General features: G+C 46.4%; 1 protein-coding gene and 1 long non-coding RNA gene across 2 annotated transcripts; one reads left to right on the top strand and one right to left on the bottom strand.

The window, feature by feature from the left end:
- Positions 1–964: 964 nt before the first annotated feature.
- Positions 965–4,259, bottom strand: LOC141742509 (uncharacterized). The gene is made up of 4 exons (XR_012586731.1): positions 4,121–4,259; positions 3,693–3,922; positions 3,286–3,418; positions 965–1,746 (listed from the first exon to the last, which is right to left on the bottom strand). It is a non-coding gene; the product is annotated as an uncharacterized LOC141742509 (long non-coding RNA).
- BID (BH3 interacting domain death agonist) lies at positions 4,171–27,100 on the top strand. The gene is made up of 6 exons (XM_074584976.1): positions 4,171–4,705; positions 19,831–19,899; positions 21,050–21,251; positions 22,571–22,716; positions 24,431–24,634; positions 26,111–27,100. The coding sequence occupies exons 2-6, from the start codon at positions 19,891–19,893 to the stop codon at positions 26,120–26,122; spliced, it is 573 nt and encodes a 190-aa protein (XP_074441077.1). The 5' UTR covers positions 4,171–4,705; positions 19,831–19,890; the 3' UTR covers positions 26,123–27,100.
- Positions 27,101–27,741: the final 641 nt, after the last annotated feature.

Below are 27,741 nucleotides of genomic sequence, written 5' to 3'. Positions count from 1 at the left end.
TGCTGAACATATTTTAGAGCAAACCGCAAGTTTCTAAAAGTCTGTCCTTCTCTCTCTCCGTCTCTGCATTTTATGTAAATATTTGTTTGTATGTAAAGACACCAGTGGATCCTTGGGTTACCCCCACGGTCAAGAATCTGAGTTTTGTGCAATGCTTAGGCCTCTCTTAGAAACACGGTGCTTGCGTAGAGCTAGTCACCACGTTTGTGTGCACTCTGGTGGTTTTTAATATTTTTATACATCCTAATCCTGAACATTATGAAGTATTATAAGTGGTCTAGACTGCATGATCTAGAGCAGCCGGCAGTTCCGTTTTCTTAGCAGCTGTTCCTAAAATGTTCACAGCTACACCTTGTTTGGTTAACATTCTTTTAAAATGAGTTTTCAATTAAGTGTTTACACCAGACACCAGTGGATGAGAAAGGTGTTGCATTACAAAATCTCCCGTGTACAAACTGAAAAGCCGCAACGTGGCTTTATGGGAATTTCAGTTGTCACTGTCTGCAATAAAGAGAATTCTTAAAGCGTTCTAAAAACCAGCCTGTATATAGTTCACAGAGAAAGAGATCACTGGCTCTTGACCATTGCAAAATAACAGAGATTAGAAACTTTCCAAAAGTTGCTGCTTTTGGATTGCTCAGAGTACTGCTATAGGCAGGGTAGCCGGGCAGAGGAGGATGTCACTGAATGCAGATGGGAAGGGGAGGATGCCATGTTGTGATGGCATTGCGGTAATTTACTCTGTATCTGTGCGTGCATGCGTGTGTGTGTGTGAAGTCTAATCCAGGTGAAGGGATCTGCTTTGGCATCTTCCCTTTTGTATGAAAGTGAACTCTGATATTCAGATTGTTCAAGGCTTTTACGGTTGGCATCTATGGAGTGTTAACAGAAAAGCGTATACCCTACCTGTAAAAAAAAACAACTCTGTTTTCTTCTGTTTGGTTGTGTTTTATTGTTTGTTTTTATGCACACTTGCTTCGTTGGTGTTGAGATTTTAGCACCTCAGATGGCCAACTGAACTAAAAAAAAAAAAATAAAGTCATTAATTATTTTTTCTTTTTGTTGGTGGAGTTACCGTTTGTTTCCCTTGCGTTCACTCCCACGTTGATGATTAAAGAGGAAACCGGGAGCTGAGGGAAGGTGATGTTGAAATGAGATAAAAGGCTAGGTGTCATTAAAGGGCCTTTCTTCAATGTGTCTTTTGCTGGAACACTTGCAGCCCATCTGAATTATCTGAGGTACAAACAAATTGATCTTGATGCAGCCCCAAAACATGGTCCTCCTTTCTCTGTATTTTCACTGTTTTTTCAGATTCTCTGTGAAGAGAAGTTAAAATAAATAGCCAAGAGGAGGTGAAGGCAGTATAAATTGAATTATAGGAACTAGCATTTCATTTCGGTAGCTGCAGCTCACTTAGCCTGACGCTGGTACGGCAGCGTTTAGTAAAATGAGTAGTGCATGACATCAGCCTCTGTGCTGACTCTGTTGTTTTAAGCCTCCACCACTCCATGCCCACGTCTCATCTGCACTGTGCGAGCTCAGGAAGTGATGGGCAGCTCCGGAGCCCCTGGAACAGACTTGGAAGGATTCAGAGGTTTGACCTCACCAGCTCCTGTGTCAGAACAGGCGTCTTGTCTGGGTATCTCCTGTTCGAAAAAGGCGATGTTCAGCCTAAGTGGTGGCTGCTGGGTCCAGTAACAGCAGGAGCTTGAAGCCCGGAGGAATGACATCCAGTCAGCAGCACTGCTGCAAGGGAAATCGTATGATTCTGTGGCTTTTTTTTTTTTTTCTTCAACAGGCAGAAAACGCACAGGATGTTGGGGGAAATCCCAGCTGGGGAAATCCCAAACAATGAGTCTAATTTTCCTGCCCACCCAACCGTTTTCAAAGCAAAGGATAAACTCTGGTGTTTGTAAAGTGGTTGGATTAAAGCAGACCTATTATGGCAACGGGGGGGTGGGGTGGGAATAAGGGGCCTCAGGGGCATTGGGATTTCCTCTTGGTGCAGTTCAAGGAGGCAGGGATGGCAGGCTGTGCTGGAGTGGCAGGAGTGACACAGCTGGCACCTTCATTTGTGCAGCTCAGCAGGTCAGCGGTTCTTTGGGGACATTTCAAACCCTACAATCCTTCCTGTCCTTTTGGTCTTCTTGCTTTCAAATAGTAGTGGGAGAAAGCTGCAGTTACCTGGAAGGGATCTCTCTGGTGTCAAAAGGCCAGTCTGCAAGGATTTCTCCCTTGATGCCAAACGAAAAATGAATGTATGGTATCTGACCACCGGACTCCGGGACACAGGAGATGGGCTCCCATCGATATCTTAGGAGACCAGCCTCGTGCCACTGCATCACGGCTTTTTAATTACACTGCAAACTGGTTAGCTCCTGATGTCAATTAGGGACCCAGAGGTTCTGCTATTTTCTAAACTACAGACAGAACCACCAGTCTCCTAGAGAGACCTTCCTGGATGGTTTGCTCTGGTGAAGAACTACACCGGCCCTGGATGGAGAGCCCTCTGAGATGAGCCATGTGTGCCTAAGAAACACCACCAGAAAAAGGCCTCTAGCAAAGACATCCCACCTGAGGAGCCCAGTATGGCAGCAGCTGCTGCTTTCAGTTTCCATTGATAATGAAAGTAGCCTTCAGGAGCCTCTGACCCTTTCTGCACGTGGTGTGAAACAACGTAAAAAACACGTAAACGACATAAAAAACGTGAAACATAGGGTGGGTGAGGCCTCACCCGCTCTATGTTGTTCCTTTTGGGACAGAACTGTGAAAAACCTGGCATTCTGGCTTCCCTCATGTTTAATGGGTTCTGAAAAGTCCTCACCACGAGTGCTGTCACAGCTGCCCACATTAGCAATTGCATTTTTTAAGTAAGTCCTGCATATAGGAGAATGCAAACCTAATCCTGCAAGGATGCTACCTGGCCGCGCACCTCTCCAGGAAAAGCATTCTTGGAGAAGATTCCCTTTAAGAATTCAAGCAGGGCCAGAGTGCATCTTCCTCCTTTAAATCCTAAGCATCAGCAGCAAGGGAGCTGATACCAGAGAAAAGGATCCTACAGGTGGCGAAGGGTGAAAGCAACAGTGCTGGCAGGTGGCTGCTCGTGGTGGTCCTGCCCAGTGAGCCAAAGGGAGGGAAGGGGCCTCCTGCTTCATTTTACAGATATTACTCAAGGGAAGTGACAGAGAGTCGCCTCCTTCCTTAGCCCCCATCTTCTTACACAGCACTCAAAAGATGGAAAGAAAAAAAAAACACAACAAACTGTCCAAACTCTGGGAAAAGTACCATTTTCCCTTGGCATCTTTGCAACAGCGTGAACACCTGTGGAGAGCAAGGGAACAGATAAACCAGTATTTCCAAACTTGCTGAGTACATGGTGCTTTTCTGAATGTCTCAGGCACTGGAATCACGTGGTTTCCTGTAAGCAAAAGATAAGATCACACCTCTTTTTTTTAATTATTAAAATATTCTATAAAAATATGTAAATTATCTGTATTACTCAGATACCAGCAGCAAAAAAATAGGCAGATTTCTCAAAAGATAGATATACACTTTGGGCAGAAGGAAGAAAGAGTATGTGTTTTGCCTACTCGAGGACAGCAGTACTGACTTTCCAAAACCAAGTTGAAGTTTGAAAAAACAGAAACTTCTTTTCAGTTCCCTGGAATTTACAGAAGTCGGCAGATACTTACGTGTCCCATAATTCTCAGCATGAAGCCATGCAAAGGGTTGGTAAACACATGTCTCAACCCTGAATCAGAATCCGTTTGATCTTCATTTTGTGGATTCCCAGGGACTTTAAAAAGTACTCTATGATCAGCCCTTTCCTGATTAAACACCCTTCGCGTGCTTCGTGCAGCAAAACAAAAGCTGAAAGCGGTACCGTGACGCGGCAAGTCAGGAAGAGAGTGTGACAGGAAACCTGGATCAAATACAAAGTAAGCATTGCTTTAAACAAGACTGTGTTAAAAGTGTAAGGCTGCATTAAATAAAAATTAAGCTGAAGTAGAACTATGTTGAAACCACAAAACTCTATTAAATGAAGAGTTACATTTATTTTGCAGTGGTTATAAATGGCACACGAGAAGCTTGAGACAAGAAGCCTAAGGTCGGTACCCACCCAAATTCCAGAACAATCCTGCCAGCGGCGGGGGCCAAAGGCCCGGCACTGCTTTACCCCTGAGCTGATGCACCTCCTGAGGAGGCTGCGCCGGCGGCAGGCGAGCTCCGCTGGGGGAGACCCGGCACTGGCCGCGGTTTGGAGCGGGTTTCACAGGCGCCGGCCGGGCAGCCGACGCCGCTTTCCCTTTAGCCTGGCGCCTAGCCCCGCCGGCTCCGGGTGGCCCCGCCCCGCCGGGGAAAGCCCCGCAACCCCCCCTCGGCGGCGGGCCCGGACGGCCTCCTCACCGCCACTGCCTCCTCCTCCTCACAGCGCTACCTCGTACAGGTCGGGAAGCGGGTAGGCAGCGCCCCTCCTTCCCACCCCGACCCGCCGCGCGCGGGCCGTTACCCCGCCCGGCCATTGGCCGTTAGCCGTTGCTGGCCGCCGGCCCCTTCGCCCGCCGGGCGGCGCGTGCCGCGTTTTCCCGCCCGCCCCGCCGCCTGGGCGGGGCGATGAGGGGGCGGGGCTTAGCGCCGCTCAAATAGCGTGAGGCGCGGGGCAAGCGGGGAGGTGTTGGGCCCGCCGAGCCTCGGTCCCGCTCAGGTGAGTAGCGCCCGTGCCCGCCCTGCGGGGGAAGCGGCTCTCCGGGGGTCACCGCCGCCGTTCGCGGCCGCGCCTGCCCGTTCCTTTCCCCTCCCTTTCACCTCCGCGGGGCGATGCCGCCAGCACGCTCGGGCAGGGCGGGAAGTCGGCGGAGTGAGCATCGTGGCGTCCCACCAGGGGTGCGGGCCCACCCCGATCCCCCTCCCGGGATGAGGGTGCCGGGATTGTGCCATGCGGCTCCCGCCCCGCGAAGGGGCGCCAGCGGTGGCGGGGAGCTGGGCGGGTGTGGGGCCTGGTGGAGCGGGCCCGCCGGTTGACGGTGGCCTGGCGCCTCGGGGAGCCCCAGGGCCTGACTTACCGGTTGCTTCTCGGAGCCCTTCGGTCTGTTTAGCTGAAGTGGCCGGTGAGGGACCCTGCAGAGGGCTGTGTGGGGTTTCTGCTTTCTCTTACTGCTGCTGGAATCTCTTCTGTCTCCCCGCAGTTCCCCCGTTTCCCTTTTGCCCGCCGAATCCGACCTTATCTCGTCAGCAGTTCGGTTATCTTTTTTTTTTTTTTTCTTTTACTTTGTTTCCTGCTCTCAGTCTGTTGCTGACTCTGTCTGGTGCGTGCCTTCTGTGCTCGGCTGCGCTCTGCCCCGCTCTTCCATCCACGCCGCTCTCCTTGTGCTGTGGTGGAGCCTCTGCTCTGCTATTTACCTTGGCCTCTCGTCTGCTCTCCCCAGCTGTCATCAAGTCACCCGCTGCCCCCTTTTCTCAGTTTCTGTTGCAGATTCCTCCCGCTTAGGTGGTATCTCATAGGCTGTAAAAAGCTTTCTCTTGCCCACTTGGTAAAGTCCAGCATCTCGCCCTCTGTCTCTGGCGAGAGTTTTCAGACTGGAGGGATATCTGCTGGGCAGGGGAGAGTAAGGAGTTAATCCTGTAGCAGCAGCTCCAGAGGGACCCATGCTTGCCTCAGCTTTCCAGCAACCAGAGGGATGTGGGAGTGGCAGCTACAGCAAGAAAGCAGGGCAATAAAGGGTTCCTAATAATAGTGCTGTGATTTGTAGGAAAACCTGGTGATTGATACAGATGAGTCATTTCAGTATCTGCTTTTCTCCAGTCTCCTTACCTTCCACAGAGCTGTAGGTGTCTGGCCGGCTATTAAGGCGATGAGCGCCTTGGCTGCCTCTTTGTTCGCTGTGAGCAGCGTGCACATTCCTCTGACCGTGTTCAGTTCAGGGTGACTGGAGGCTGGAGCAGGAAGCTGTGTAGTGTGGAAAGGAACTAAGTGAGCAGGTCCCGTTCCTTAGAAAGGAGTTTGTCTAATGTATGTGGTCAGATGACGTTCTCTGTACCTTGGAGTGACAGCAGCTCTGAAACTGGTAGGTTTGGGAGGGGGTGGGGAGTGTCTTGTCTTTTAAAGCACAATATTTTGTAGCTTTAATTAAAAAAAAAATTAAGTTACAGGGCTTCAGAGTTACATAAATCACTACAATCTTAGTCCAGAAAGTCCATGCTTATTTCAGAAGTTGTCAACTCTTTGTGTTTCTTGGGGTATGTGGGCCAAAAATCTTGTTGTAGGGTACTTGTTACCTTTTTGAAATAGTTAAGCATTTGGTGGAGGAAGGAGCAAGGTGGTTCCCCAACAGGAAATTATTTTTAAGGCTTTTTGTTTTGGTTTGTTTTTTTGGTAAAGGACTTTTTGCAAAAGTCCACTTATGGGGAACTGATTGGTGTTCTGTTCTAATTTTTTGTCGCTAATCAGACTGAAACTCTGTCTTCACCTGCCTGTGGAAGTATAACATCTTAAAAGGTATTAATTAAAAAGGGGGTTTTCGGTGGTTTTTTTTCTCTCTGTGGTTACTTTTTTACATAACAAACTTAACACTTTTCGGAGTCTTCCTTAGGGCAAAGCTTTGCAACACCTACTCCTTGTGATCTCTCTGTGCTGAAGGTATTATACAAAACCAGTGTGGGAATGCATTGTATAAAAACAAGCGTTCTAGCACTTTGTTATTTGCTTGAATTTCTTCAACCTGTCCCTTCCCATTTTCCTGTCTTCGCTTCTAGGTCTCTTCTCTGTCTTTACTGATTGTCAGGATTTAGAGACCAGCTGAGGCAAAATCTTCCATTGTATACATGTAGAGTGTAATGTCTGATTGTAACCCTTCTGGATAGGCTGCCCTGTACTAGAAAGGTTGGTGTGAAAATCTCCTCTTTTTATTTGGCTGTTCCTCCATGTTTGCATTTAGTGACATCCGCTGAATTTAGGAAGAAAAAATAAGACTGTTTTTTGGTTAGGTGGTTTGGTTGGGTTCCCCGCCTCCCAATTTCTTACAGCTACATTAGGCCAGATGGCACTAGTACCGCTGAGACAGTGAGTTAGCTTGGTTTCTCACTACGCACCCTCAGCAGAACTGTGCGCTGCGCTCCACAAGTGCAAACCTGGAGTCCCTGCTCTTGAGAACTAGGCGTACCCGTCCCCAGCACCGGGATGTTATACCTTTGCAAGGTAAGCACCTTGTAAAGGTGATCAGCGTGGCTCTTGATTTCTGTTGGCTCCCAAAACAATAAGAGCTGTGATATATAATCAGGGAAGACTGGTGTGTGTGTATATTCGCTGAGCACTCTCACCTGGGGTCAGTTATGCCATGTTGTTTCCATGTATTGTGTTTTTCCCATGTAACAGGATGACAGGAGTCATCCACACTCGGCAGGAGTCTGAGGAGCTGGCAGATCAAATAGATTTTTTTTTTTTTATTCTGTAATAGAATGAAAACATTTAATCTGGAAGCAGGCAGGCACATAAATCTAGTGATTGCCACCTTTGGAGACCTTCCTGGAGTGTCCTGGTGCTTAGAAGTTATCGCTTCCCTTATGTCTCATTGAATGGGGGAGTAAGGATCTAATAATGGTTAAAAGGTTTATATGCTCAGTGCAAAGCCTGCTGGCGTAACTGTGGAGGAGCAGCTATGAGGTGGTGGCTCCTTGATAAAGCAGCTCCTGTGCCTGCTGGGTAAGAACTAACAAGCAGTAGGGGAATCTGCCTGGTTCTCTTGCTGAAGGGAATTGAGTACAGATGAGCAGATTTCATTTCTGCCAGTTAGCAGTTCCTCAAGTAGTGAAAGAGCAGAATTTATAAGGAAATCTGATATTTCTTTGCAAAGTGCCTTCCTCCGGTTATCTCTTAGCATGCTGTGGGTTTTCTTCTATGTCAGATTACAAAGGTTTTGGGGCTGGAATTATCTTTGTGTCCTGTGCAAAGCCCGTACATGCAAATATTTTTAACTAGGGACTTGAACTCACAGCTGGGCTTGGCCAAAGCTGCAAAGCTTCTACTTGAAGTCTGATCCCCTCTTAGTTTTGGATATGGCTCATCTTGGGGTTGGAGGGGGTTGCAGGGAACTGGGTTTAGCTTTAATTAAAACTCATCAGTAATGATTACAGAATGTGTATAGTTGGTCCCTTCCTCAGAGATTTTACTAGTCTGATTTTATTTTTTTTTTACCCAGACCGGAGAAGAAGGATAAGAAAAGGAGGGGTAAAATGTAAGAAATGTTATGAGTCATGCGGAGTGTCCAATCTCTTTTTTTTTTGGATTTGAAAGCAATCTGTTAAGCTTTTGTGCTTGCCTTGATTTGTACCAGATGTGTGTAGTGACCAATGTCCGGACATCCTGCCGTTATCTCAACTATATTGGGAAGTGAACAGGACTCTAACTGCTGGTGGTGTGCATTGGATGCCTTCTTATACCTGGATGAGATGGCATTGCTTCCTGCATGATTTTTGAAGCAAGTGCTCAAGTGTAGAGCACAGTGGTGTGTTAATGTCTCTTTCACACCCTTCTTTGCAACAGCTGCTCTAAGAACCCTTTAGTCCCATCCCCTTCGGTAGCCCCCTGGCTTAGAGTGTTGTTAGCACTGACTTGGGCCCTTAGTAACTTCTGTTCTTGATCCAGTCTGATGGCTTTCTTACTGTTTTGCACCAATATGGCACTGTGTGGAGGTGACAGGGTGCTTCCTGGCTGTGGTGGGCTTTGGTTGGACTGTACTTGGCTGCTGAACATGAGGAGAAGCCTGTACATCTTAATATATCCTTGAATGCTGCTCTTTCTCACGAGAGAGGAGAGAGTCATTGTGGTTCTAAACCCCTTCTACCTCAGCATTTTGCTCACCACTTTCCTTTAAAATCTCAGCTTCATGGAAGGTACAAGGAGGGGGACTGGACTGTGTGTGCAATCATTGCACACACATGGATGTTGGATTTCTGTTTAAGTGTCAGTGAACCTGCCGTATCTTCTGATAAAACCCTGTGACCTTTGGTCAGTTCCTAGTATGCTTTTGCTGCAGTTTATGGTGAATGGGCAATGCCCAGGTCTCTCTAATGTATTGGGCTATTTCTTTCATCTACTTTAAAGAAGAAAATATGTTTCTTGGTGAGTGTAACTTCTGGTAGTTTAGTGTAGTTGTTACACCCTTAGATTAACAGCCACATAAAACAAATCCACTTAGCTCAGCTAGTTGCTGTGTTTTGGTTTTGTATTTGCTTCCTGGGATGCAATGTTAATCTGTGTTTCCTCCGAAGCTAAAACTGAAAGTGAAATGCTTTGCATTATTTCATGCATGGTCGTGTATTTTCTCCATGTGTGGAAATACACGCTTTTCCACCGTGCTTTTAGACCTACAGCTAGAGAGCCTACAGCAGTGTTGAGTGGAAAATTGATGCAAGGTGCTGGGGCCTCTGTGTAGGCTTGCCTCAGCAGTAGGAAATGTGTGCTCCTGGAGGCAACTGTTCTGCGATTCTGCTGTCACAGTTTCCAAATGGTTCCTGCTGTGTGTCTTTCAAAGAAGATATTTTGTGTTAAAAGTGTTCCAAAGAGATGATGCTTTCTTTCATTCTTACAATGTTAACGAGGCGCTGCTGTCAAAAGGCTTTGATCAGGGCTGTGAACACTGTTTTGAGTTAGTATCATTTTTTGGCTGCCTGGTTTGATGCACACTTCCTCTTTGAGGTTCTCAAGGATTTCTGGGCTTCTGACTTAAGAGATGTCTTCAAGATGACTTTAATTTTTCACTGGCTTCATCAGTTTAATTATCGTGGTGGAAGCAGGAGGTTGGAACACAATACGGTGGGAGAGAATTCTTCTAAGGTTCAGTGTATTCAGTGTAATCAAAGGCCCAGCATCAGGCTTTCCTTCTGTGGATCTCCTCCTTGGCTGTCTGTACTGATACATGATTGTTCATAAAAGTAAGGAATGTAAGAGATGCTTATGGCTGTGATACACTTGATGTTTAGGAGGAAGGGAACCCATTTAAAATTCATTTTCATGTTTTGTAGAAGCTGTCAAATATTGAGACAGGCTTGTGTATGTACCCCTTCTTCCGTAAATGCTTTAAGTCTTTTCTTTGTAGTGAATGTTCTGAGTCTGATAAGGTGAACAGGCTCCACTAAAATCATCCTGGGGAGTAAGAGCTGTAAAAATCTTCTCGAAAGTAAATTGTCCTGTGCACTGAGCTGTTGCTTAGTGGCTCTGTGAGTGCTATCCTGGCTGTTGCATCAGCATACTTGTTTAACTAAGCAGGGAGCCTTGATGAGGTTCTCTCACAATGTATTGCTCCTTGGACATGCACTCTCAAATGACCCACGCTGATCTAGTATTTGAACTTTTGCATCGTGAGCATCGTTATAGCCTCTGGATTTTTTCTGAGAAAGTAGTACAGATATTCTTGGTACTTATGAGTCTGGAAGAGGAGTTCTTGTCTAGTCATATGATGTGGAAGTGACCAAAGGTGGACAGAGTGCTCCTGTTACTGGCCACCTGTGTCTATACAGCCATCTCTTTGATTTTTTTTTTATTATTATTTTTGATCCTTTTCCAACTTTGCTTATCTAACTTGCCAGTCAGGCAAGGGAAAGACAAATTTACATTCCTCTTCGCTGTTGGTATCAGTTGTGAAAGGCATCTAAGTTGCAATATGAAGTGGCATTCCTGATTTTCAGACTCATGGATGATCTGTGCTCATGCTGGCACATGGCAACGGTAGGACATGTGTTGAAACTAAAATAAAGAGGATATTCTTGTCCTCTAGGTGGCATAACAGTTACTGTATCCAGTCTACTTTGGAGATCTCTTGGTTTGCAGTTCTTGTCAAAGCCTGTCCAAGTGGCACCTGCATCTGTCAGAGGCACTATTGCCAAGTGGTAAGAGAGACTGTCCTTTCTCCTCCAGGGACTGAGCACTTTTGCTGCTGCCTAACTGTAAAAGCATGCCAAAGTGCAGGTGTCCAGTGCTGATGCCCCAGCAGGGGCATCTTCTAAATCTGGAAGCGAGTCTTGAATTTCTCTAGCTTGACACTGTCACTTGCACGTCACTGGTGATGACTGGAGTTTATTCCAGTGCTCACCACTTAGCAACATTACTGAGGAGTTCCCTGCTCTAGGTCTGTTTGTCCTTCCTTTGTAACGTCAAAAGGCTGGAATTGTGATTGCTCGGTCTTGCCTGTTTTCCAAGTAATTTCCAAGAAGCAAACAGTAAGAACAGCTTGAGTATGCCCTGTGACGTTACTGCAGGGTTGTGTTGCAGCTGCTGGGCTGTTGGACTTGTGAACATGAAGCTAACACTGTAAAGACCAGCAGTCTTGTAAGGGTGATGGTGTCTTTTCATCAGGATTTGCACTGCTTCCTTCTGCCAGGTCCTTAGGAAAGGTAGAGTATTTTCTTAACATTTATGGGGAGGTGAAATGCAGGGCAGGCTTACCTGATTGATGTTACTTTGCTCAACACCAGGTGGGGGGGGGGGAGCAAAGCTTAGTCACAGATTCAGAAAGTCACCTGCACTATGGCAGTCAGGATCCAAATCTTGCCCCTTCCTCTTAGGTGTGACCATGCCTGAAATATAAAGGTGCGCAAATTCCATTTGGGTCCAGCTCTGGTTAGCTGAATCCAAATCCCAGCCCCAAGCTTCAGGGCAATTTGAGCTGCAGGCTTTCTGCTGACTCAATTTCAGCCCAGCTGCATCTGTAGGCTGGCTTCTGAAGAATACTAAAAAGTGTTGTCATGCTGCCTCCATCACTGATCTGATATAGAAACCACAGTAATCAACAGTTCCTGCCTACTCTTTTTTTTTTTTTTAAAGAGAATTAGTAATATGGCAGTGCTCCTTCTTATTCATTGATGTGCTGCACAGGGGCTGGGCAACAGCATTTTGAGCCAAATGAAAATAAAGGTTGATGAGGAAGTAGGATGATTTTCTTCCTAAGAAGTCAAAGTACTGCCCTGATAACTAGAAGATTGGTGCAATTCATGTCGTCATGAAAAATAATGTGAAACAGCAGCAGGCCTTGGGGAGACGAAATAAATCTCTAATAAAAAGACCAGTTGAAACCTTCTTTTTAGAATTGTCTCTGGTAAAGTTTTTTTTCTTTCAAAAAGGAAAATAAAGCCCTAACAAAAAACCTGTGCAATGTATTTCTAAGTCAGAATACTCAGCTGGGAGTACTTGGTGTTCAGGCTGAGGTGTTCACTCTGTACTAAAGAAGCAGAGGTAAAAATGCCCGTTAAGGAGGTAGTTGGACAATCATCCATTAGTGTCTGATCTTTGTGTTCCATTTAGAGTTTCAGTGCTGCTGAAGATAAACGTACACTGAAACTATTAGGAGCTGGAAGCATTCAACATGTTTCAATGTATTTTTGCAGCAAAGGTGTTATAAGTAAACTGCCTCTTTTTTCTTTGCTGGAGTGATTGGTAGTGGCATTATTCATGTCTTAAAGGAGGGTGCGATCTGAAAGGAAGAGAAACAAAAGCTGACAGCCTCAAGCAATCAGCAGTCATGCTTGAGTGTAGCAGGGAGGGCTGGATTTAAGCAGTCTAGTGGTTCCCCGACAAGCAGAGTATCTTTCCTAAGAGGCTAGCAAATAAATGACAAGTGACTGGGGGATGGGGTCTGTTGTCTGTCCCGTGCCAGGCCACAGACCTGCTGGCATCTCAAAGTATTCTGCCCATGGCTTGTAAGTTTTGCCACTCCTGAAATGAAGCTATCTATGTTGTAGCCTCCCTCAGAGGCAAATGCATGGAAAATGCCTGTAGTTTGGAAGCTGTGTTCCCTGTGGTGCAGAAAGTCCTGAGAGACTCCAAGCCAATAGCTTTGGTCTTAACCAGATGATACCAAACCATTGCTTTAGCTTCACAGTAGTGCGTGTGTGTGCATCCAGAGATGCACAAAGGAGCTTGTTCAGCCCATCCTTCACCTGGCTAATATATTGCAATGTCTCTGTTCCTCCCCCTGCCCCTCCCCCCCCCGGCTTTTTTTCCCAAAGCCTAGAGTCAAATTCTATTTTGGGAGGACAACAGGTCTCAGATGAGGCAAAATCTTGGGATCTTCTAAACGCTGTTACAGGCTGGCATATCCTTTGCAGGCTGAGTAGAGATAGGGACAGGTTTTCTGTGGTTGTGATAGCATCCTATTTATTCATCTCTTTTTTTTTTTTTTTTGCAGATCAACAAGCTATCTTCCCTTTTGCTGATTTTTTTTTTTCTCTCTGTGCAAAGTCTGAAGTGCACGTGTGGTTGCAGTCTGAAGGAGTAGTAAGGCTTCTTCCATAGCTAGAGAAATATGAGGAAAAGCTCTGATACCTGCTGCTACCTGGGCTCTTTAGTTACTGTTGGGTTTATGGGCTAGAAATCAAGTGTGGCAGGGTGATGGGGATTCCTTTGGGGACTGTGGGCTGTATGATGTGCAATTTGCTTATCCTGTCATGACTCAAAGTGCTACAGGCAGCAGCCTGGCACAGCTTAGAATATCCTCAAATAAGGAACTTCATAGGTCTGTGGTGCTGTTTCTCTTCCTCACTTTCCAGTAATGGCTGGTTAGGTAAAGCAGTTGTGCCTGTAGCAAGTTTTTAGGAAGACAGTGAAATTGAGTGGTTATAGCCTGATATGTGAATTTAAAATGTCAGGTCATATCAAATGCCTCAGTTTCCCTACCTGTAAAAAGATGCCTTGTTCTGTGAAAAGCTCCATAGCTCAACAATGAAATGTTTGCCTACAAGACAAACAAGAGCCACCAGGTCCAGGAAGAGACAAATAGGCACAACTTAATTTCTTTCAATAATGATGTCATCCTGAGTGCCAAAAATAAAGTTCTTATCTTTCAGCTGCCAGGCAGAGAAAGCAGTGCACAGGTTGAAGGTTTTTGTTTTTTTTTTTTTTTCCCCCTTCCTGCAGTTTCTGCTTTGAAGACTTTAACCCACTCCTAACTCAAATGTGAGACCTAAAGATAAGTATCTTAACAACTCACACGACAGGTGCGTTGACTGATGGTGTGTCTGTCCAGGTGCTTGTATGGGAATGTGTCTCGGAATCCTGACAAGTTATTAAAGGAGTGAGTCCCATGGGCATGTGGCTTTGCTGCTGGAAAGAGTGTGTTTTCATAACCAGACAGTGTCTGATACAGCTGAGAATAGTAACTCACAGGCTGAGCTGTGAGGGGTGGTGAAGGGGTGTGAGGGGAAAGCAATTGTAAGCAGAGGCATTATTCGTGGGGTGGATTCTTTTCTGAGCTGTCTTGAAGATGTACCAAAACTGTGAAGAAGTGTGTAGGGTGGCTCAGTGCTGTTGCTGTAGCGATTATGGGACCTACTCCTGTTTATGGCAGCCTTGAGAGCTATTGAGAGTTCCCCCTAACAGGTAACCATATGCTACTGGCTGATTCTTGCTGCCATGCGAGGAGCCGATGATGATGTGCTTGCAGTGCCTGGAGGTACAGTAGGGCCCTGCACTGGTTTTGGAGCAGGTGGAACCTTGCCTGCTTCGCAGCTGCACTGTTTCTGTGTGTAGCTCCGCACCTGGGAAAATTAAAGGTGTGGTGTTTGCTCTTGAAATACGTAGTACGTGACAATGGTATGGCAGGGAGGACCTAGTTTGGTCTCTCTCCAGCGCAACTATGGCCACTGCCACCTCTTTTCGCAAGATGGCATGGCATCACCAGCAAGGGCTGTGGGAGAAGAGTGCTGTACAGCAGATGAGGCTTTTCCCTTGGCTGACCCCTCACAGAACTAGAAGAGGTAGCTCACTGATATGGGAGGAGATGCAGGCGTTGAAGAGCCATGGAGTGCAAATTATCTTGCAGTCCTGCCTATTCCTCTTTTTGGCTCTGCAAACTTGCAGTGTCGTCTCTCCTTAAAGCCTGGAGTCAGAGGGGGGATTCTGGCCCTGCCTGCTGTTGACTGTAGTGTTGCCACCCCTCATCAGTGGGCCACAGCTGGGAACAGCTGCTCTGGCGAGTTCCGTGTAACTTTTAAAGGCTAATACATCTTTGGGATGAGAGGGAGAAACAGAAGATGGGACACCAGACCTGAAGGACCTGTGCTGCTGGAGGACAGCAGTATGTCCCATCCCTTAGGATGTACTCAGTCCTGTCTAAAGTGTCATGATTGCTTTGGAGACTTGCTTTGGGGAAAGTATCCACAGAATTCTCTTGTGAAAACTGGCATGTGTGGGCATGGAATGAGGTCGGTCATTCTGTGCTGACAAGATGCTGGTGGATGTGCTCTCCTCTGACTGTAACTATGTTTACTTAACATATGCCTCTCCACAGTCCTGCATAACAACACAATGTTGAGTTGGAGTGGACATGCTCCCCACTGACTCCTCAGAGATGATTTAAGGGTCCTAAAATTGTGTTTGAAATACCCCCTCCATTTTTTTTTCCTAAGGAAAATGAAAAGAACTGGTCCAAAACCCTGATTGTAGTCTTATCTGTTGAACACTTCAAGGCATCTAGTGGTTTCTCAGAGGCAGCTGTTAACACATAGGGCTTGCTTGTCTAATGAGTGAATTGAAAGTGTGAAAAGGAATAATGTATTAAAATTAATTGGTATTTCAATTAAAAAATAAACGTACTCCATAAAATTAACTCTAGGACTTTCAGCAGCCCTAAAGCAGCTTTAGTGAATAATCTAGTTTTAATCTGAATGCAGAGGGTGTTTGTAGCCTTTATCTCCATCTTTTCTCATTCTTGAACTAAAGATTCTTTTCACCCAATTAAAGGGTATGTTTTTCATCCACCAGAAAAGTTCTTAATCTGAATTGAAAACTACCAGGATTCTGAAGTTTTAATGATGAAAAACTTCACGTGGCATCAGGATGATTACATTTGACTGTTTGGGGTTTGCTCTTTAGGAATCCTGAGATTCCATTAAAGAATTTGACTTCTCAGGATGAACTTTGTGACTGTCCAAGACCCTTGCATTGATTCAAAGTAATTATCTAAAACTTGAGGGTTCTGGAATTACTAGTTAACTTAAAAAAAAAATAGAAAATGACCTTGTATTGTGGTAGTAGGGAACCATTTTGTGGTGTGAGAGAAATCCTTTTTTCTGTTCTCAGGTGTGTTTTAGACCACCCAAGCAGAACTTTATTAGCTGAGGGCTGGAACCCCTCAGGGACTTTTACTGCCTGGGTGGTGATTCTTTGATTCAGGGAAGTCAGTTCATGAAATCAACATCTTCAAGCCTCCTTGTCTTAATTTTTTACCATTTAAGTGCTTTGGAGTGTGGTGGGTTTTTTCATTGTTCTTTTTTGTCTTACTTCTGCTCATGTGCAGGGGTGGACAAACTTGCAGTTTGCAACTATGATGGGTGATTTTTTTTTAATGTCTCTATTTCTGTGGACTTGCCTTGAGTAGTGTCTAACTTTTTTACATAGAGCCGAGATGACCCCCTGAGGGGAAGGTAAGAACCCTTGTGTATTGTAGGTCTCTTCCCCCTGCACACCCATTAACATCTCTGGGTACAGCAGGTACCCTGGCAGGGCAGGGGCTGCTCAGCCCCTTTCTGTCTGCACTGAGGCTCTTGTCGAGGTGTTTTATCTGTGCAGGGCACCCAGGGAGGACACTTCTTCTGTAAGCTTCTGCCTGTTTTTTGAAAAGCATAAATCCTTTCAAAACAGAGTATTTGAGTCTGTAGAGATATAGACAGAGATATAGACAGGCACTACCCTGCATGTTTCCAGGAATTCATGTGAGGAACACGCACAGGCAGACAGGGTCAAGCTCCTCTTACAGCTTCTAGTCAGCCAGTGTGGATGATGCACTTGCAGAGCCTTGTGCTGAGCTGCTATGCCCTGCCTTTCTGGGCCTAGCTGTATGGGCATGTCCAGAATAGATCTGGGTCTTTTTGTTTAACTTTTATTTTCTGCTTTGGGAATAGAGCTTCCTGGACTGGTCTGTGCCCCTTTTAAAGCATGGAGTGGGAAAACACAATGGTGCATTTCTTCTTGGTTGCCCCTTTCATGAGTGTTCAGACCGAAACAAATTACTTTCGTGGCAGTGTGAAATAGTGCGACAAAAAATATAGGGAATCTGGGTTTTAAAGACACATTCTGAGCTTTCCTTGGAAAGATGTGGCAGGTGGCAAACCCCCAAGGAATTGTCTTGACATCTATTTCTGTTCTATTCATCTTGTAAGAAATATTACCTTGATCCCTCTGCAGGGTGATGTTTTATTTAGTCTTTTTATTGCCACCTGACTGTTCAACTCACCCTCCATCAATAGACTGGAATTACCATAAATGAGAAAAAGTAGGTCATCCTAGCACAGTTTGGCTAGGTTTGGGTGGAAGAGGCTTTGCTGTACAGTTTCTGCAAGTGAGAAATCTCTTTGGCGCTGCTCAGCTAGTTTCACCAGCATATCTGGCCGCTTGTGTGCAACCTGCAGCTGTAGTGGCTTGTGTTGCATCACGGTTCTGCTAGAACTGTGGGAGAACATCTGCCCCTCTGCATATGTAGTGTGGCGTGGGCGGAGGGTGGTGCAACTTCTTGCACCTTGAAAGATGGGGAGACTTGTTCAGTCTGTGCTCCTGCTATAAAGTCAGCTGGTTGTTACCAGCCCAAATTAGCAAGCATGGGTTAACCTGATCAGCTGTAGATTACTGCTGTGGTCCCGCATGAAGCTTTTGGCATAGACTAGACTTGTGTGGGAATGGCAAAACTGGTGGAGCCCAAGAAGGTCGCTGTGATGGGTGCGGGTTTCAAGGCAAATGGCATGTGGGCAGCGCAGGGTCAATACTACTTCCAGCTTCCTGTGGTCTCAGCCGTGATGGTTCAGGAAGTGGTATTTAACTCAGCAGGAGTTAGTATCAGAGTATATACACTGTTTTATTAGTTGTAACATGAACACCTTGCTTTTGAGCTGAATTACTTTTGAATTGAAAATAAATGTTAATCTAAAAACAAAATATGTGCAAGTTGAGGCTTTGCCTAGGCTATGGAAATATTGCTTATGTGGACAACTCCTGAGGACTTTGCACAAAGCCAAGGTCCTGCCACAGGCTTAATGCTAAATCCCCACTTTCCCCTTAATCTCAGGGATTCTGTCCAAGTTTTCCAACCTGAATTAACGTCTGTGTCTCCTCCAGCAAAGTCAAGCCTAGGAGAAGGGTCACCCTGACCTGTTTCGGAGCCCTGTTGAGTTCCAAAGAGGAGGACAGAGGACTGTACTCTCCCCAGCCAGCCCACTCTTTAGGGTATAGGTGACTAGCAGCAATAGGGATTTGAATGGAACAGAGGAAAAAAAAGCAATGCAGCAAAGGCTAAGCCTGTGGTTTAGGAAGCTATTAATGTAACAACTAAATGAAAAAAAAAAGCTCATGGTTAAGAGGCTGCCTGTGGACTATTGTGTGTTTTAGACACATTTGAGATTGTGTTTTGGTCTCGGGGACTTCTAAGACCCTTTGAAAAGTTGGGAAATGCATGGTCTCTTGAAATTATTACTGTGGCTTCCTTCAGAGTTTGAATTAATTTCTGCTTTCACTTCCTCTTTTCCACCAGCACACTTAGTTATTTAAAACACAGTGTGAGGGGTTGCTACTATGAAATAGGATCATCTATCACTAGCCCAGGTTTCTGATGGTTAGCAGACCATCTCTTTAGGCTCCTTGGTGCTTTCAACCCATTTTTGGTCAGAAGGTACCTTTGCAGTAGCTGGGTTATTGCCCTGGGTGAAGGAGGTCTGGTGGGAAGGTAGTGCCCACTTTCAGCCAGGCCTTGCTCATCAAGAGTTGAAGACAACTTGAACCAGCGACTTCTCTGTGCAGTTGTGGGACTGTTGCATCTAAGGCAGCAAAGTCCATAAGCAGGATTCTTATCCTGCCTGCCTTGGCATTTGCTAGATAGTCTTGTGTTATTGACACTTGCTGTGTTGTTCTTGGACCTTCCTTGCTCTGGGACTTCCTGTAGCAGATGTGACTACTTGGGCTGCTGGCCTGACCCACCCATCAGCTACGGCTGGCTGGATGAGGAGCATGCGCTGTGCTCTTACCAGCTTCTATTTCTTGGTGGGTGAGGGAGGCCACTCTCTGCATAATGCTTTCTGCCCTCCCTGCATGCCTCTTCCCTTGGGCACTGCCCAGCTACAAGACAGGCCAAGGGTTGTCAACCCTGAGCATGCACCATGGGGGCAGAGGAGCTTGTAACCCAGGTCCTGGTTTCCCCCTTCTTCCTAGTAGGTCTCCTTGGAGGGTTACTGGAGTTGTGCTCATGTAACTAGAAGCCTTTGACACTTGGTCTAACCTTCCCTGTCCCTAGATATTTTTTGGGAAAGTATTGAAGTAAGCCTGAGTATACGTATGTATCTCTGCGTGGGGGCTGGGGGGAGGCACACTTGAAGTCCTGCAGGTGTGCTGCAATGTCAGCTGGGTGTTTCACTTCAGAACGTGTTGCTGTGCACACAGACCCAAGCAGCTCACTTGCTCTCAGTAGGTACTTGGGAACTCCTCTGTGATAACACTGCTTTCCATTCCAGCCTCCGGCACTGTGAAGCGTTGTCCTTCCCCAGCACCACCGCTTGGCTTTAAAGCCCGTTTGTAGGTCATGTTGCTCCACTGCCCTCTAGCCATCTGTGGCAGGAAGGAGTTTCATGCCCCTCGTTTGTGTGAATAGGGCTCTCTTTGCTGGGACAGTTGGTGTTTTCTCAGCCTTTTTTTTTTATGACTGCCAGTGTGTGATGGGCAGCCCTCTCCAGAGAATATGGATATTCATCACTAGAAAGGTCATTGTCTACAAGACATGGCTAGACCCATGAGCACTGCTGCAAGATGTGGGTTTTGGGGAATTTTTTCCCTTTACCCTTTTCTTTCTCACTCTTTTGCAGGGCAAGGACTTCTGGCCTGAAGCAGGGGGTGACAAGAGCTCTTTTGTCTCCGAATCCATCATGGAACAGGTTTGTTTCAACTTGACTGAAGTCAGTGGTTCGCTGTGACCGTTGGTTCTCTTGTGCACTTGTTCCGAGATAGCTCAAAGGGGCTGAGTCCCAAAAAAATGCTGGCTCATGTCCTTCTCATCTTCCCCAGAGTTCCTGTAGGGGCCCCCACACTGCTGCTTCCCATCGTGAACACAGACAAAAAGTGGATTGAACCACTTAGTTTGAAAACTGCTTCCTTGTTACCTTGCAGTGTGACACTCCCTCTTTAAACTGCAGGCTGGAGATGTAGCTATTTGAGAGACTACAATGTATGTATGATGACTACAATGTTGATTAAATCAACATACTAAACTAAAAAACTACTAAAACTAATAAATTAATACACACTACCAATTAATTCATTGTATTGTGCAATATTTGAACAATTATGAGGCTATTATTTATCACACTTCAATCTTATTAGCTACATTGAACTGCTATTGAAATGTCTGTCATCCTCTGCACCCCACCTAGTGTTAGTTCTAACCCTCTTTGCCCTCCCACAAGTTTTTTGAATGTAAAACCTGGTGCCGAGTCCAGTGGGTTGTTCAAGGGGATTGCCCTGGTGTCCCAGTGAATTTGGGTCACCAGGTGAGCTTCACTGCTGTTTATTATGGAATTAGTCTAGATCCCTTTGAGAGGGGGAAAAAATGTGAACCTTGGGGGCTTTTTTTTTTGCAGGCTTATGCTGTCTGTTATCTCTGTTTCCCACCTTGTTACTGCTATCCTCTGATTACATTTAAAATGGGAGCTGCTGGCTTAGTTATGCACAGGAAGTAGAATGCCCAATTCCCAGAGAGAGGGGTAAAAACCTTCCAAAGACAGATGTCTGAATAGGGAGAAGTGGGTGGTTTTATGCTGACTACACATCTGTTTCAAAAGAGGAGCTCCAATCAGGGTTTCTGTCACTGCCACAACTGGAAAGGTGCAGGAGAAGGTGTGCTGACTCTCCTACCACTGGTTTGTAGGAACAGAGCCATCTATCACTCACCATGAGACAGTTCTGTGTGGGTATACCTCCAGGAGGCCAGAAAAATGTGTTCAGGGTTGGAAAACAGCATATGTGTAGACCTTTTGAGTGTGACTTTCCCTGGGCATGGGCTTAACAGTGATTTTCCTTATGTTTAAGATCAATGGATCTGTCCAGATGGAGAGTGCACTGCTGTACACCTTCCTGGAGGTATCCTCTGACTGTAAGTTCAAAGAGCAACTGCATTCCCTGCAAAACCAAGGGACTGTGTCTTTCCTGAAAGGCGGCTACTGCTATGATGACGAGGTGGAACTCCAGACTGATGGCAATCGGAGCGGCCACTTGCAGAATGGTGAGCTAGGTGAGTCTTTTCTCCATCCTGTGTCTCTCTGAAGGTGATGTTTTTCTTTCCCCTTTTCTCACCTTTGCTGCTGGCTTCTTTCAGAGGAGTAATGTTTTCTCCACTGAGAAACTTCACAGTGTGGCTGTTGGTAGTGTTGGTTGGGATTTTAGTGCTTGGAATAAGACAGCTAGTGCTTAGCACTTCATCTCCCCGTAAATTTCTAGAGCACCCATAACCCTGACACTTTGTCTGCAGCACATCAGACAAGGGCCACAAAGTTGATAACAATGATTGCTGTCCTCAAGGAGTGTGATATTAAGCAGTTAAGTTAGGCCTCACATGAATCCTTAGGCAGTATCAGTACTTGGGCTAGGATTTTGGAATAACTCTTGTTCTGGTACTCAGTGAATCCCTTTCTGCTCTACCAATGTGGTGGAAACTGTTCCTCAAATAGTTTCTGGTACTGTTCCTGCTTCACTAGTGCCCCATATCCATGATGTGTCAGCTGCCACATGGACATCAACCTAAGCGGGGTGAGCAGGAACTGCTTCAGTAAACAGCCCTCCCTCCTACAAATCTGCATAGGTCTCATGCCTCAAGTGTCAATGGGAAGCTTTGCCAAAAGGAGATAGGACAAGGGGTAACGGTTTTAAACTAAAGGAGGGTAGATTCAGACTATCTAGTCTGAATAGGACTGAATAAGGAATTCTTCCTGAATAAGGAAGAAAACTTTTATATGATGAGGGTTGTGAAACACTGGACCAGGCTGCCCGCAGAGGGTGGTAAGTAGATGCCCCATTCCTGGAAGCATTTAAGGTCAGGTTGGATGGGGCTGTGACCAACCTGATCTAGTTGAAGGCATCCCTGCCTGTTGATCGGCTGTTGGACTAATGAACTTCTGACCCAAACTATGCTATGATTCTATGAGATTCTGTATTTTAGATGGTGCTTAAGAGACAGGTCCTGACAGTAGTCACTCGAAAAAATCATGCACACTCTCTCACTTCCCCTCTTTAGGCAGGGTGTTGTCTGTAGTTGCCCTGTACAAATTTTGTTTGGAGATGTTCTAACCTACCCTGTAGTGTTTTTTGGGGACGGTGAGGCTGCACTTTACCTAAACTACAGATAAAAAAACCTGTTTGCATGCTGTCTCTTGGTAAATGAGTCCAGTGCACACAAGGGAATTGTAGTATATATAGTTGTCATGAATACATTATGATTAGGGGTGGGGAGGAGGTTGTTAATGGAGATGGGCAAAATGCTATGGGTCAGCTTACCTGCACCAAACCCAGTCTGACTACAGCCTGTGAACTAAATCCTGCTGTATGTGTTGGCAGTGTTTGGCCCTGAGGTAAATGAAGAAGTTATCCGGATCATTGCTGCTCAGCTCGCTGAGATTGGAGACCAGTTTGATAAAGAAATCAAAGCAAGAGTAGTAAATGACCTAGTGCAGCACTTTCTGAATGAGAATCTGTCTGGAGAGGTGAGTGAAAAGCAACCTCGCTAGCAGTTCCCTTTCTAAATGCTGTGCATCCTTCCTGCTGTGACTTTGAAGCAGCAAGCTTGCAACATCTGTGTCTTTGCTACTTTGCTGCTTTGGTTATTGTAATCTTAAAATTCAGCCCAAACACTTACCTTTGAAGGCTTGTTAGAGGTGATGCTGTATCCTGTGTTAGCTGTTGCCCTGCAAATGGGTTCCTTGGGCTCATCTCCTCTCTGCAGATGGTGAAACGGAAGTACTTGTGGAGGACTGACTTTCAGAGGCATTTTTGTCCTCATTTTATTGGCCCCATGTGGCTTATCTTTGAAAAATCAACTGTTTGGTTAAGGCTTTGTATTTGTCCTTAAGATCTTTGGACTTTCGTGCTGAGTCATATGTGTCTGCTGCTTGTTACATGTGTAAAACTTGAGCAGTGTTAGTGCCAGAAGCTTGACTTGAGCTTGTTGCTGACCACTGAAGAGACAGCAAGTATTGAGACCCTTTTCTAGTGCTGTAACTGTTTAGCTCATGGGCTGTGTGTTGGGAGTAGCAGTGGGTTTTGGCCTGAATGGGTGACCTGCTGAGAAGGCCTTTCTAGGTGGCATCTCCACCTCTTTGATGCAGTTGTTCTCCTACCAATAGATATGATGTGGTCCCTGGGCCAGCATCTAAGGTGCCTCACTGCTCTGCAAGGGAAGTAGAGTTTGAGGTCCCTTGTGTTAGACATCCCGCTTCCTTCTTTTGAGGGATTGGATCCACATCTGGATCAAGAGCCACAGTTTGCTTCTACAGAGCTTTTTTGGCATCTTTAAGATAACTGTGGCTTTCTGGCTTGTTTGGCTTTCTCTGCCTGTGATGGAAGTTTTCCTATGCTCTACAAGCTAATGCTGCCTTTGAATTGAGGGCCCACCTTCTTGCTGAAAAGGTGGGATTTAATGACTTCAGACAATCCTCTTAAGTTTTTATCATGGTGTGGGTGTCTTCCACTAGAGTTTATCACCTGCACAGACTGATTCCAGCGAAGTCTGATCATTCCCCACTCCTGCTATCTTGTTCTCCACCCAGTTAAATTTCAGGCCTTCAAACTTATTGCCTAACCTTTCAGTCTTTAAGGCTGAGACGAACCTAACTTCTGACCAGGCGGACCTTGCTTTTTCACATTAGTAGTGTAGCTTAGTGTGTGCCATATGCATGTTGTCCCTCTTTGGAAACTGATCTTGGGAGCAAGACAGTGTCTGTTCTGTGCCAGACACCTTTTTTAGCTCCTGCCTACATGAAGGCTTTTCTGTGAAACTCACTTTGCCTTCTCGCCAGTTCCCTCTTCAGCTTGTACCCCTGATCTTCAATGTGTTTAAGGTGGGTTGCCCTCTCTTGGGAGCCCCAGGATTCCTGTGCCACTTCAGGACTTGGCAGGCTATGTGCAAACACTGGGGAGGAGGTGGGCTGTTGCATTCTGAATGTGTAAGGTGCTATTTACACTTTCCAGCGGTGTGTGTGTTGTCTCCTTCTTTTTTTTGTCTTGGGTGAGCAGCTGAGCTCAGAGATAGTCATCCAGGGTGTGTAACAGGCAGGCGGCTGTGCCCCAGAGGAAGAGGAGCGGCATCCTATGAGGTGTTAGAACAAGCACATCACTTACCAGCACAGTGCTGGCAGGCTGTGCTGAGACTCCTTTCTCCCACAGCTGTTGCACTGAGATCCTTCTCTTCCTTCCATACAGGAGATAACTCGGCGCATGTCAGAGGCAGTGGAGGGGCTTGCAAGAGCCATCCCCTCAGACATGGAACGGGAGAAGGCCATGTTGGTGCTAGCAATGGTCTTAACTAAAAAAATTGCGAATACAATGCCCTCCCTTCTACAGCGTGTCTTCAGGACCACCGTGAACTACATCAGCCAGCAGCTCCACAACTACATTGTGAGAATGGTGAGTGCTGTCAAACAGCTCTGTGCCAAGTCACAGCCAGCCTCTTAGCTGGTCTAGGTTATTCCCAGAGGGGTGGCCTAGCTCTGAGCTGCCCATGGTCTGCTGGTTTCCCTGTAGTGCTCTGGAGGTTTGGCCGAAGGGAATGCTAGTCCCTGCAGAGCTCTCTGAAGGTTGATGCGCTGAGGGAGCGGGGCTTGAGGGGATGTGTCACAGCTTCTGCCTGCCCCACTCTCACCGCAGCCAGAAAACAGAGTGCGTTTTTCCTGTAGGGCAGAGATGTAATTGCTCCTCTCCTCCCTGCAGTCTCTTCAGGGAGCTGTGTTGGTAAGACTTGGGTTAAGACTCAGGTTAATCATGCCCTCAGGAAAGGAAAGCCTGAGCTGAGCTCTGATGGCTGTATTTCCCAAATGTCTTGGCGCTGAGGTCTCTGCTCTTGTCTTCCTGGGCTCCCCAGAGCTTGGCAGAACTGGAAGGGGAAAAGAATTGCCCCTGAGAAACAGCACCAGCAGCGGAACAATGAGAAATGGTCGAATGGGAAATGGCAGCTTCATTCAGGTTCTCTGGAGCTGCAGCCTAAGTGGGGACACTAAAGAGCCAGCAGTCAAGCCAGGGTAGAGGCTAGGGCATTTGGCCCCAGCTTCAGTAACTAACCTGTCAGGGGAGGGAAGGAAGAAGAAAGGAAGAAGGAAAAAATCCCCTCTCTGTGTGTGCATGTGTACACAGACACACACATATATACCGAGATACTACTTAAGAATGAGATTTAAGAGCAGTCAGGGGCCCATGGAACAGTGGTGACCCAGTTGTGGGGTGCTGCAGGTCTGTGGGACACCCCTGCACTGCAGCCTTGCCATAGACAGTGTTGGCAGCAACCTGCAGAGGGACCTGGCTCACCGCGTGTCACCAGACCAGGCAGCTGCCTTGCACAGCACCCTGCGTCTCTGCCAGGCAGCAAGGCACAGTGTTACCGGGAAGTGTCACTCAGCGCTGCTTCACCCAGCTTAGCTCAAGGGTGTTGAGTTGTCTGTCACTAGTGTAGGAGGCTGCCAGCTGGCCCTGGGCCTTGCTCACCTCTGCATGTGGCATGCTGCCACAGCAGGCTAATAGCATGGTGCAGGGAGGATGGGCAAAGGGCTGCTGGGCTGACAGTCATCCACCCACACCAGGGCAGTGAAATTAGCAGGGGGATAGAGCTGGGCACCAGGGCCTGTTCCTCCAGGACTGCTGGTGCCAGCTCGCTCTCTGCCTTTAGCACAGAAAAGGGGTCGACTGATAGCAAACGTGCAGCACAGCAGGTGGCAGAGTTGCAGCACAGTTCCAGGCGCTGGGGACATGCTGGGGAACTCTGTGGCTGCTCCTCATGCTCCCCAGGAGCTGCCAGGCTCCTCAGGTGGGTGGGCGGACAGGCATGGGACTTGCCACAGAGTGGGGACAGCTCTGCTGCTGTTAATGCTGGTTGTGTTTCTCTCCCTCCAGCTGCGTGAGTGAGCTCTCCAGCCCTCTGCATGAAGAATGTGGACTCCTGAAGACCTTTTACTTTTCTTAATGTATGCAAATCACTTTTTCCGAACTTCTGAGATAACAGCTGTGAAAGGGAAGGCAGAGCTCCATAGATAGGCTTTCGTAGACTAGCAACAGCAACAATGGTAGTGTGAGCTGCATGCCAGCTCTGCCAGTACCTATAAGAAGTAGTGCTTACCCTCAATTTACAATAGTCTTATCTTTTCTGTTTTTTTTCCTTTTTTTCTTAGCAGTAGCAGACTTTGTACAGGCCCTGGCTTGTGCCTCCAGGGGAAACTTGGTGGGCAAAGAGCCTGCCCTCTCTCAGTATTTTTTTTTTCTCATCAGCTGTAGCATTTTGCTTTAGTTATTCTCTTCCCAGCCCTGTTCCAGGTGCTGCACCTGAGCCATTCTGAGTGTTAATTGTTCCCAGGAAGCCCTCAGACTGTGGAATGGATGGTTGATCAGCACAGATTGCCGAGGATGGGGGGGTGTGGGGGGGCATAGATCAGGTCTATTTTAGAGGGGAGCTGGCAGCAAGAGGGAACAACCCTAAGGGAGGTGGGGTGTTGTTTGGCTAGGGAAGGCTAAAGCTCAATTGCTATAAACCCATGCTTGCTTGAGAAAATTAAATGAGAAATTGTAAAGAAAAGGCATGGGGTAGGTACAGGGCAAATTCTTTCAGGGAACACAACCTGGATATGCTTGAGGAAAAGTGTTTAGCTTTACAATATCATGCTATAAAGAAGGTATCATCAGCCTTGGATGAGGAAGAATACCTGGTATCTCTTACGAGTGTATTGCAGACACATCTCAGGTTCAACAAACTTGGACTCAGGTTGTTTGATACACACCTGTAATCACACAAGACTTCACCTGTGATCCAGCTGCCTCAGAAGTTTTGAAAGTATGTAAATATTTTGTGTGGTTTTTTAAGTTAAATAAAATTGTCAGTTCTCATGGCAATACACCTCTTGAGAATTTCAGTTTCCACCTGCATCTTTTTTTTTTTGGTGTTGTCAGTTTTTTAGGTTCTCAGGGCCTTCCTCTAATTTACTACTGCTTATGATGCAGCTGGCAGCAATAAAGACACTGGTCCTGGCCTTGTGCCTTGCATAAGCAAATCTTGTGTAAGTAAAGTAGCCTTTTTTTTTTTTCCTTTGGTGCCTGCACTAGAAAGGGGGTGGGGGAAAGCACAAAAGTAGTCTACACATTAATTTTGAAAACTGTACCATTTATTAAAGTGCAACCTGGGGGCATGGTCTTACAGCAGTGTCCCATTAGCAGAGGGGAAGAAAATGTACATACCCCTTCCCTTTAACTGAATATAGAACAATGAAGCTGGAAAGAACTTCCTTTTAAAGGTGGAAACACTTTTATTAACCAAGTGGCACAAGAAGCTTTAGACAGTTTTCCCTAAGAGGGCTGCACTTGCATATTAAAAGGAACAATATGACCAGTTCCTTAGATAATAGGTGACTTGAGGACCAGTCAGGGGCTCTTCCCCCAGGCAGGCCTCCTGAGAACAGAATCTGAAGTCCCTGCAACTCTGTCTCAATCTGCTCAAGCCCGGCAGAAGCCTAGTAGAAGATATCCCCGAACATGCA

Source organism: Larus michahellis, chromosome 1, assembly GCF_964199755.1.
Source record: "Larus michahellis chromosome 1, bLarMic1.1, whole genome shotgun sequence".
In the NCBI taxonomy this organism is placed as follows: Eukaryota; Metazoa; Chordata; class Aves; order Charadriiformes; family Laridae; genus Larus; species Larus michahellis.
The sequence above is the reverse complement of the archived record's forward strand: the minus strand, read 5'-3'. Positions and strand labels throughout refer to the sequence as shown.